At 37.4% G+C, this 12,101-nt stretch overlaps 1 protein-coding gene across 1 annotated transcript in view; it reads left to right on the plus strand.

The window, feature by feature from the left end:
* The window catches only part of ARHGAP15 (Rho GTPase activating protein 15), a 588,346-nt gene that overhangs the window by 527,536 nt on the left and 48,709 nt on the right, over positions 1–12,101 (plus strand). Inside the window, exon 13 of the mRNA XM_039855498.1 lies at positions 1,448–1,553. Coding sequence (XP_039711432.1) covers positions 1,448–1,553 — 106 coding nt within the window. The remainder of the gene's footprint in view (positions 1–1,447; positions 1,554–12,101) is intronic.

Raw genomic sequence — 12,101 nt, forward strand, 5'->3', positions numbered from 1 at the left:
TCTCAAGGTCATCTTATGGTACACTCTGTACATGACCTCCCAGGAAGTCTCACGTAACACTTTGACTTACATCTCATTGGCCAATCATGGTCACATGGCCACTCCAGCTGCCAGAGAAGCTGGGACATGATCTCTTTTAGCTGTGTATGATGCCATTCCCTCAACAATTTTGAATTGTCTTGATAAAAAAGAAGAGAATAGATGTTGAGTGGGTAGGTGCCTTTCGTATTATTCTCTTATAAATCATCTTTTGCAGCAGTGACCTCTTTAGTATCATCAGGATCTCTTTAAAGATAAAATATAAAAAGGAAAAGTACATAAATCAATATACATACAGTGTTTAAGTTCAACAAATAATTATGATTCTAGGCCCTGGTTAAAACTGTGATAAGATGAATTCTCTAGTCCAAGTAACTCAATTTTTATTATGCCATCCATGCCCATAAAGGAAAAAAAATAAAGAAATAAAATGAAAGAAAGCAATCTATATGGCATGTAGTTTTGAAGAACTTCTTATTTTTAAAATATATGTGACTAGGTTTTATACTTTCAATTTTTATTTTTGCACTTTCCTAATTTATAGCAAAAGCAAAATGTGTTAGGGAGAAATGATAGCATAGAAGTAATAAAAATATTCTTTACTCTTCCACAAAATCAAGCGAACAATAGAATATTGGTAATTGAATCATAATGTGTGTCCTTGTTGTGTGCGTTTCCCATTGCTACTGTAACAAATTGCTACAAACTCAGTAGCTTTAAACAAACAAATCTATTATCTTACGTTCCTGGAGGTCAGAAGATGGAAATCAGTTTCACTTGGAAAAAATCAAGGTGTTGGCAGGCCTGAGTTTCTTATGAAGGCTCTATTTCTTTTTCTTTTCCAGTTTTTAGAGGCTGTCTTCATTCTTTGGCCCCATGGCCCTTGATCACATAGCCATTTCTCCTTCTGCTTCCTTTGTCACATCATCTCTCTCTGACTCTGACCCTGTTGGTTCCCTCTTAACCACCTTTGTGATTACACTGGGCCCACCCAGGTAATCCAGCATCCCCCCATCCCAGAATCCCTAATTTAATCACATGTGCCAAATTTCTTTTGCTGTGGAAGCTGACATCTTTACAGCAATTAGGACTTGGACATCTTTCCGAATCCATTATTCATCCTACTACACCTTATAAAATAGTAAAACACTTGTGAGAACTGATTCAATATCTGATCTTAACAGGAAGATCATGTCAAAGGCACACTGTTGCTGCTTCATATTACCATGATCTAACTTAAGAGTCAAAATGAAGAACTCCATGATAGCGATATTGAGTACACCTATTCCTTTTGGCTGCTGAATAGGATTTTAAGCTGCTCTTAGTCTAAAATTCCCCTAAGAAAATTCCCTCATGTACCTATGAAAACTCATTCTTTTCTAACCTTTGTTTTTATTTTTTTTTCCAGAAAAACAAGACAACAACACAAGAATTGAAACCGTGAAGTCTCTTGTACAAAAACTCCCTCCACCAAATCGTGACACCATGAAGGTACTCTTTGGACATCTAACTAAGTAAGTTGTAAAGGTTTCTGGTTGTGTCATTACATACTCATTTCCTAAATGAGTAATATTTAATTTCAGATCTCTAAGACGAGAGTTTCCAAATGCATTTATCTCAGATTTTCCCCTTTCATTGACCTAAATCCTGCAGAAGCTAGAGAATATACTAGAGGTAGTAAGGAGAAGCTACAAAAGGAACTTCTGAATGAATTTATTTCTGCTGGTCTTTTCAAAAAGTAGATGTTTGCTGATTGATTGTCAGAACTGTAACCAGAGCCCTGAGATGGGCCATCTTTACTTTGTTATGTAGTGTAATGGGAAGAGCATGAGATGATTCAGATATGATTCAAAACCTAGCCCTTCCGTATACCAAGAGCTATGGCCACAAATAAGTTACTTGAACTCTCTGGAATTTGAATTCCTCATCTATAAAATGTTGACTCAGATAATAAGGTGCCATCCATGTAAACGGCCAAGGGTATTCCAAGCAGGAAAAAATAACAACAACAACAACAACAACAGCAACAAGAGTAAAAACCCAGAGAACATTAAGAGTTTGATGTATCTGAAAAGCAGGAAGCAGGCCAGGATGGCTGGAGCCTAATGAACTAAGAGGATGGTGGTTAGATGGGTGTCAGATCACATAGCTTCTCATAGGCCACAGTGAGAGTTTTGTGTTCCATTGTAGATACAATAAAGAACCACAAAGAGTGCTAAATTTAGGAAGTATAAAAGATCTCTCTGGCTGCCATGTGGAGAATGGATTGCAAAGAGTGAAAGCAGTGAGGCCAGTTAGAAGACAATCCTAGTAGTAGACAATCCAAGCAAGAGATACTGGTGGCTTGAATGGAGCCCTTAAAGAGATATTCTGGAGGTGGATCAGGTTGGCTTTGCTGTTGGTTGGGATGGGGTGGGGAAAGGAAAGGAGAAATCAAGTATGCCTCTTAGGATTTGGGCTTGAGCAAATGGAGAAATGATAGTGCCACACGGATGGGCAGAGTGGAAGAGAAGCAGGTTGAAAAGGAAGAGCAGACTGCGAGTTCCATTTAGGTCATGTTAAGTTTGAAATGACTGTTACTCATTTGCCCCTGTTAACACCTTCTTCAGATAAGGCAGAGTGATGAGGTTTTAGCTTTCACCATATGCATATAGTAATGTTGAAGCCTGATAGAGTTTCAAATATATTGGTCAGCTTAGCTTTTGTGAGATTAAATCTCTTTAATCGCCTTAATCATCCATTCCTTTGGGTCAAGACATTCCTACAGATTATTCAACTAGTTCATTACATAAATTTTAATTGTAAATGTAAAACATGCAATCACACACGCAAAAAAAATTAAGCAGCAGTGATGAATATTTTATTAAAAAGTAAAATTTGCCTACTGGTCACTCAGCCTGCTGAGCAGAAGTAACTAACATTTTTGTATGTATCTTTTTAGACCTATTTCTAAGCATATATGCACATGTATGTGCATAGTCATTTACTGTGTTAAAGTATGTCATACAGTGCATATTATTCTGAAATACTTTGCAACTCATACAGTACATATTATTCTGAAATACTTTGCAACTCATCAATAGCCTTCAATTTCATTTAACAGACTTATCCGATTCTTTCTAATGATGACATAGTATTCCATGGCATGAATGGTCCATAATTTGCTTAGCCCGCCACTGGATTAGGTTGCATGTTTTAATCTAATTCTTCATATGAATTTTTTTATCATTTTACTCCCAGAGGGGAACGTGTGTCAAAATTCAAAACATCCCTTATTGTTAGAATGTCCATTCTTGTCACCTCCACATACTGGCTACAGTGGGAAACCACTGTGATTTAGTGATAGGATCTTGGCTTTAAAGAAATAGAAAGAGAGATCTGGAGTCAAATCTTTGTTCTATACTTTATTCTCTTTATGATCTGAGTCACATAAAATTGGATTAATAGTATCAACCATATCTTGTGGTTATGAGAATTAAATGAGATAATGCATATAAAATGCCTGGCACAAGGTAAGCATTCCTCAAATGTTTAATTCTTTTCCCTTAGGATCCGATCACACCATGAAAGGGGTTTCAAGTTACAAGTAAATACTGGAGTGCTTATCTCAGTAACTTTAACTGGACAAAGTCATAAAATAAATGGAAAATTATACTCTGTAATTCCATGCAATACTTAGTCTTGGAGATCTTGAGAAATATCAATTACTCAGTCTCAATTATTCCCTTTTTTTCCAACTGAAAGAACAGCTATAACATGAAGAAACAGATAGTCAGCTAAATCTTCCTTTAATAAAAGTAAAACACACAGATGAAAATCCATCCAATTAAACACCTTTGAAGGATGAAGGATAAAAGATGAAGGTGGAAGATTCTTCTCAGTGTTAACAAGTAATGCCTGATTATGTTTTTTATATCTAAATTTATTTCTTAATATTTTTAGAACTTTCATTCAGTTCAGTAGAGATGTAAATAGATGTATTTAATTAAGATTTAAGATCGAATTATTATATCACCTTCACAGCATTCACATTTTAAGATATTTTATTATAGATGAAGAGAAAAGTGTTATTTGCTAGCCACCAACCTTTCTTGAGTGGTGTGACCATATTCCACCCCACACTGATTTATAAACTGGGTTTAATTATGTACAAGAGTGTGCACATGATTATATCTTGTTAAGCATTTCTCGCTAAGTTTTTGATAAACAGCCAATCGTGGCACGTCATCAAAGCTTGAGAAGACTAAATAAGAAGATTGTTTAACGAGAATTTAAATATATTCATGTTTGAAAGAATCATTAGAATGTTTTCCTTAGTCTTGATGCATTTGGTAGTTCTTCAGAAAATCTACCATTAACACTTGTATGTAGTGTTTATTCCAAATTGTTGCAAATATATATATTTTGAAGTTTGTTTAGTAAGGGTCAGGGAATGTAATGATGTGCCAGAAATTCCACTTGACCTACGTACTCTACAGCCAACAGAATAGAACTCTATTTCTGCAGAGCTCTGAGTTAAACATTCCCTTGAAAGCAGAGCAACTACCAACAGAGAAGGTTTAATACAGCACAGTTGGACTAGAAGGTGAATGCACGTTCTGGCCACAAAGCCAGAATTTTAAAAGAGTTGTGATTATATTAAGCATAAGATTTCACAAAGGCTACAAAGGCTACAAAGGCTGAATAGTCTCTGACTCCAGAGTCCTCCTTCTTGATCTAACTCAAGGTCAAATTCTATCCTTCTGCTCTGATAGCTTGAGACCAGGAATTTAGAATAAGCTATCATTTCAAAATGTCATCAACTAGAAAACTTTATTAATAGCCACTTTCACAAATTGACATTACAGTAATAAGCACTGGGAGGTCCTCAGTACTTTCTGAATCATCATATAAATGGCAAGTTCTAGCTCTTTAAAATATGTGTCAAATGCATTTTCCTTTAGCCTGCTTCTGTGGAAAGTCAGGAAGGCAAAGTTAATGGGAAGGAGGACTTGGAAAAATAAGGTTTACTTGCTGATGGGTGTAGTTGGAGGTAGAGAGACAGGCAGAGGATTTGTATATGAAACAGAGAACCACTGAAACTACCTATCAGACAATTTCATGATGCGTTTAGTGTTTATGAAAGAGTAGTCTGACAACAGAGTGTAGGGCGAACAAGATAGAAGGAGAAAGGAACCCAGGGGCCACAAAGGAGTTATGGTTGGGTTGGAGTGATGAACATCAAATGGAAAGAAATGATCCAAATCATAAGACTTTTCAAAGAAAAATTCCACACAGTGTTTATTTTTCTCATTTCTTCATCCTCCATATCCAGTCAGCCATGGAGATAAGTTTGAGGTTTCAATGCTGGGTAACTATGGAAATGGTCCCTCTGACAGTAATAACAAAAAAATAGAAAAGCAAAAAAGAGATACTGTTTAGAAGGGTGAATCCTTTTCTCCACTTTGCAAATGCAGAGAAGGGAAAGAGGAAGATGAGGTTATAGAAAACTAATGAAATAGGGTGAATTTGATTTTGTCAGGTGTGCATTGAGCCAAGCTCTCTACACGCTGCTGATTGGGATGTACCAACCAACATGTTGGGAAAGTCATACGTGTAATATATCTCAAGAACAAAAACCTTTCAAATGTCCGTAACTTTTGAGTAGTAATCTTAATTGCTGAGACCCTATCCTAAGTAATGAGGGATAGACAGTTTATGCGGATAAAATTGTTTATGACAGTACTGTTTCCACTGGTGGGAACTTGGAGACAAACCTAAGTGTTCAGTGAATGGGGAAGGCTACATAAAAAACATGGTGTGTCATAGCAGCTTAGTGAATTCATAGCTAATTTTTTTAAAATTCTGTTAAATGCTTGTGTTAAGTTAAATAATTTCAGGGATACAGTATTTTATATACTCAAAGAGAGTATAACTATAAATATGTGGGAAAGTGTGCACCTGGAAAAGACTGTAAAGATTTTTGCCGAGACGTTAATATTTTTTTCTTAAAATGGTTGAATTACAAGTGATTTTTCCCTCATGTGTTTCTTTTTCTCTTCTACTGATAGTGTAGAAGGAGACACTGAGCTCAAAAGGACAGGTGAAGAGAACAGGCTTTGGATTTAGGCAAACCTGAATGTGAGTCTTGGCTCTGCCAACTTACTGGAGGTATAACTTTGAACAAGCCACTAAACTCTGAGCTTTCATTTTCTCCTCTGTAAAGTAGAGATCATAATACAAGCTATTTCTGTGATGAAGAATAAAGAAATAATCTTTTTAATAGTCCATATTAGGTCTTAGATAAACATCATACATTGACATGTACTATTTTTGTAGTGAGAGAAATATAAAATAACTTTTAATGAAATAAATATAGGAAGAATTGCAGAGGTTGGGTTGTCAAATTTCCCAGCTTCCAGAGAATTCTTTATCTCACCACAGAATCTTTTTCCAAAACCACAGTTTCTATGGTGGTCTGACTCAACCATTCTCCCCAGTCAGTCCCAATGAGGCTATTTTCACATGTTTGACAAACCACATGACACCCCCATGCTGTGCCCAATCCCTGTCTGCACTCTCCAGCACAACTCTGTTCTGTCACTGACTCTCCATCCACCTGATCCGCATCTTGTCCCATGTTCTCAGATCTAACTATTTTCACCTTTGAAATGGGAGATAGCTGAGAAGATAAGTTACTCTACCTTACTTTTGGGCAGCATGAGGAGATTGGAGGTAGGCACGGGTCTTCCTGTGCTTTTCATCCAAAGTCTCCCCCATTACAGCAGTTTCCTAGGGACCATTCTCTTGCTGTTGTCTAACTCATCAGAGCGTTTCAAATAGTGAGAGTTTCCTGCCAGGCAGCACAGCACACTGGCTTTGTGGAAGCCTGGTAAGTGAGATATTTTGAAGCCGTTAGGTCCTTATCCTATGCCTTAAATCTCCAAGGTAAACCCTACTAGCAAATACCTATCCACCTAAAAACGGCACCAACCTTTTGAAGTTCTGGAATTCCTGTTGCCATTACTATTAGTAACATGTTCTAGCTATTGCTGAAAGTCTTTTTCCCACATTTTTATTTCCAGATAAAAATAATACAAGATAATTGCAGAAAATTTAGAAAACAAATACAAAAATACAGAGCTAAATTGAACTTATTAGCCAGATTTACTATGTGGCATGCATTTTGAAAGCCAATACAACCTCATATTTTTCAGGTGGGGGTACATAAAAGAACATTCAGTTCCCATGTAGGTTTACATTGTTCAAAAAAAGTCAACATGCCTTAGAAATGGGTGGCTTTTGGAGATGACTTACAAAACAAAGCCATTCATTGACTTTCAAAAATAGCTTTGAAAGAATATATTTGCTGCAGATTTTAGATGCTAATAAACATTCTTCGAGGAGACTTACACTTTGTTTAATAGTTTGAAAGAAGAGCTAAAAATCCTCCTTTTTGCATTGACTATAAGAAAATCTTCCAGCTGTTCGTAGAATTCCAAGGTGAAAAAATGATATGGCTGAATAGACAAATCTCATGGAAGCATGCCAGTTGAATGCCTCATTGAAAGGTGAAACTGTTGAGCTGTGGCTATTTTGTGAGAGTAAACTGATATTTAAAGCTTCTCTGTGGTCTTCATGGATGTTAGATAAAATATTCTACAAAAGCATGTCAAAGGCAACTCAGATGATGATGACCTAGTAGTGTAAGGGTTGTATGAGGAAACAATAGTGAGGAAATAATTCTCCTGCCCTATTTAAAACAGCACAGTGGGCATTTCTGATATATATAATTTTTTTTGAGGGAGGGGCAGCACGGGGGGTGGGAGAGGCAAGGCATGGCTAAAGAACAGACTGGGAAACCCGTGAATCCTCTCTTTTCTCTCTGGTTGTTAAGAGCAATGGCTGGCGAAGCTCTCTGCCTTCCTTCAGGCCTCTGAATTCTCAGCTCTGGTGTGCTTTGGAACAGGCCATGTTTTTCTGTCCTGTCTTCTTGGCACTCCGCCTTTTTTCTGTACACTTTGGTCTCTCACCCAACCACAATACCTGATATTCAACGACTTGCAGGCCATGAGTATTTTTACTGGAAAATGAGGAACCTGTGCAAATTGTTATTTTCTTTTTTCTCTCTCTCTCTCTCTTTTTTTTTTTTTTTCCTGAGGGACAGCGGCTGCAAGTTGCTTGAAATAAGCCAGAAGCTTAATAACTCCTTTGCTTGTGTATTTGAAATGGCACCCTAATCACTTTGAAGAGCTAATGTACTTCCTATGGGCCTGAAATTTCTCAACTGGACTCCTGTGGCAGAATTTGGCCTGGTAGTTAAGAAAATTAATTACTCTGATCGTGAGGATGAAGCAATAGTTCCCAACTCCCTGTAGTAATCATTAAAATGTCATCTACTTAGGAGACATCTTGGCACAGGATTTATAAGGTTTGTGAGCTGGGGACTAAGGTTCAATGATCCTTCCAGTGGTGGATCCTTGTTCTGGAGGAAGGTTTTCAGAGATAAGGTTTTTAAGACGGGAGCAAAATTACTGTTTTACATCTTTTGATTTGACAGTTGAATGGTAACATTAACCACTGAATAATAGGAAACAAAAGAAAATTTAAAATGGTGACTGCCCATCTATCACCATCTTCTCTATTATTAGTAGTGTCCCAACCTATGGGAGTATTTTTCTCATAAGAGGTAAGTTTTTTAGGTTGCCCTACCCTTCTCTACTACGAATCTTGGCCTTTTACCAAATGAAAAGAACCAAGGATTTGGAATCAGAAGACATAGACTCGAGTCCCAACGTCAGCCCTTAGAAACTGTACGACATTAAGAAAACCTTTTAATGTTTCTAACTCTCCCTTTTGTTCATGTGCGAAATAGGTAGAATAAATTTACACTTGTGAAAGTGTTTATTAACTGTAAATTCTTACCCACTCATTCCTTCAGGAAGTCGTAAATGAGTGACCACTGGGTTCCAGGCACTGAACTACATCAGAGGTTGGAAACTAGGAACCACAGACCACATCCAGCCTACTGCCTGTTTTTGTCAATAAAGTTTTGCTGGAACACACACACACACACACACACACACACACACACACACACCCTACACAGTTATTTATTGCCAGTGGCTGCTTTCATGTTACAGTGGCAAGTTATATAATTGTAACAAGTTGCACAAGGCCAAAAATATTTACTATCCGACCCTTTACAGAAAAATTTGCTGACCCCTCAACTCAGTACTAGAGACAAAAAGAGGACTCCTCCTCTCATATATCCTACAGTTTCCTGGGGTAAATTAGTAAACAGTTATAATAAATATGGTGTCACATCACAAGACACTATGAGAGCACCAAGCAGGGGCTGAAATTTAGCCTAGAGAAACCAAAAAATGCCACCCAGAGGAGATGAACCAGTCTATCTTTAATGATGTTCATTTGGCAAACAACAGGCCAGCTGTAAGCAGAGATAATACTGTGTACAAAGAGGCATGCAGGAAGAGAACTACGGTGTGGTAAAGAAATTGTGAGCTCCCTGGAGTGATGGAGAATTAGGAACCCTAAAAGATGTGATACAACATAAGCTAAGAATGTAGTAAACTAGAGCTAAATTGTGAAGAATATTATGCTTTGCTAAGGAATTTAAAATTCATTCTGTAGACATTAGGTAAATCACTGAAAGGTCTGAAGCAAAGATAAAGTGATATGATTTGTATTTCTAAAGATCACAATTTTTATAAGTGCGAAGGATAGCCTATAGGAGGGCAACACTAGAGGCAGTGAAACCAGTTAAGAAGCTGGTATGATAGTCCAAGCTAGAGATCCCAAACCAAATGAAGTTGCGGGGAGGATAAGGGATGGATAAAAGAGACACAAAACAGATTGATTCAACAGGATATGCTCACCAAGTGCATGAGAGAAGTTAAAAAGAGAGAAGATCCCAGGATGGCACCCAGGTTTTGAACTAGCCAAGTGATGGCATCTCTAACTCACATAGAGAAAAGAGACACAATTGAAAGCATGAAAGAAGTTGAAAATTTTTGGACATGATATGATTAGGTGATTGCTTATATTCCATTAGCGAGGTTGATTAAAAGATAAGAAATATATATTAGGAATGCAGAAAAAGTGACTGGGTTATAGATATGAATTTGGGAGTCATCAATTTGAAGATGGCAGTGAGGTAGGGTCATGAATAACCTCAAGAGATGATGTGAAGACAGGATGGAACTGAGGACAGATTCCTGGGGATGTCTAACACTGAAGAGGTCATCTGAGGAAGAGGCTGGGAAAGGAATCTGAGAATGGCATGTATAGTTATAGAAAGAAAACTTGGCAAGAGCAGGGTTATTAGATTTCATGTTTGAAACCATTACTTCTGCAAAGGAGACCTAGAACATTCTCATGATTACAGGACATTGGGCAGAATTTCTAGTGATGACTAGCTATTATTCTAACTTTGATCTTTTGGCTCTTGAGAAAAGTCACAGGAATAAATATAATAATCTGGAAGAAAAAAATGTTATGTATATCATAGTTAGGTCCTGAAAATATTGATGAAGATGGAAATTACAAAGAACTGACCTGATCCTTTCTGTCATTAGACCATAGGCTCCAGGAAGGCAGGAATATGTGTCATTTTGATTCCTGCTATATCCCCAGAGCCTAGCACAGAGTCCCACACATTATAGATACTTAGTAATTTTTGTGGAACAAAAGGAATCACATGACTTCATTGAACAAAAATATGATAATGTAATAGCCAGCGATGGTTCCAGTTAATATCAACTGGAATCTTGGAAACTCGATCTATTTCAGACTAGGACTAGGGCATATGCCATTTTGAGGGTATTCATTAGTAATTGTTCCCCTCAAATCTCTCTCTCTCATCACATGATATTTATGTTTTCATCATGATTAGGAGAACAGCGCTGATTGTAAAAGAAGCAATATTCATTATTCATATTAAGATTGGCTGTTAAGAGTCCCTGAGTACAATGATGAATGAATGTTGAAAGAGACTGATCTTACCAAGGAAGCCTTGGTCAGGGGATCCGTGACCACCCATCAGTGCTGGAGCCTGTTGGATCAATCACTACCATCTGGGGTGGGGTTACAAGTTCTGATTCCTTGATTATCTGGGACTTATAACAGATCTTGGAATCTAAAAACTTAATTTTATATCTTCTGTCATGACTCCCACTACTAAGTTAAAGACACTCTATCACTCCTGTCTCCTATCCTATCGACCCACCTTTCTGTTCATCTTTTTTTCCAGATCCAGTATTGACTTCTGTAGTGCTACCTTGAACTGTTTAGCATTAGGTGAAGAAAAAACATCGCCTTGATTGCAAAAGCTCGCCCTCCATTATTAAGTGTATAAAGAAATTTGGTTCCCCTGTTTTATAGAGCAGAGACACAAAGAACTTCAAAGTGGAACAGGAAAAAAATAAACCAGACCTCAAGTCACCTGATTTCCAGTCCACTAGACCACACTCTGCTTTCTTGCCAATACCAATACTCAATTGTGTTTCCAGGGAAGAAGGAATGGTAAAACAAAGAGTGAGAAAGACAAGCCAACTGTGATGAAGGCACAAGCTTATCACTCAAATTCTCCCTTTTTAAAAAAATTGAACACTAGCGATAATTCCAGGTCTTTAAGTAAAATTACCTAACTAATTAGTAAACTGACATATTGATCTAAGGGTTTTTCTTGGTATCTGTCCTATTTCTTTCCTTCCCTCCCTTCCTCCTTCTAACACATTGCTTTCCACCTAAAAAGCACCAGGGAAAGTTTTATTTTTAGAGGTTCTTTTTAAAAGCAAGTCCACATTTAAAAACGTGTCCACATTCATTAATGCTGTGTGTGTGTGTGTGTGAGAGCATATATGCACACTTAAAAAGAGTACATTTTTTCAAAGGCAGTGATGGTTCTGCCTTTTACCACCTTCTTTCTCCTCTTTAAATGGAAAGCACTGAACCCAGATGCCCAACCACGGAAGATATTCTTCCAGAAGCATCTGGCTTCCTGGCAAGCCCTTCAGGCAAGTTGTTCGGGGAGCTTTGCAGTTGTCTCTCGGTCTGTCACG

Source organism: Pteropus medius, unplaced genomic scaffold (assembly GCF_902729225.1).
Source record: "Pteropus medius unplaced genomic scaffold, Ma_sr-lr_union100, whole genome shotgun sequence".
Classification (NCBI taxonomy): Eukaryota; Metazoa; Chordata; class Mammalia; order Chiroptera; family Pteropodidae; genus Pteropus; species Pteropus medius.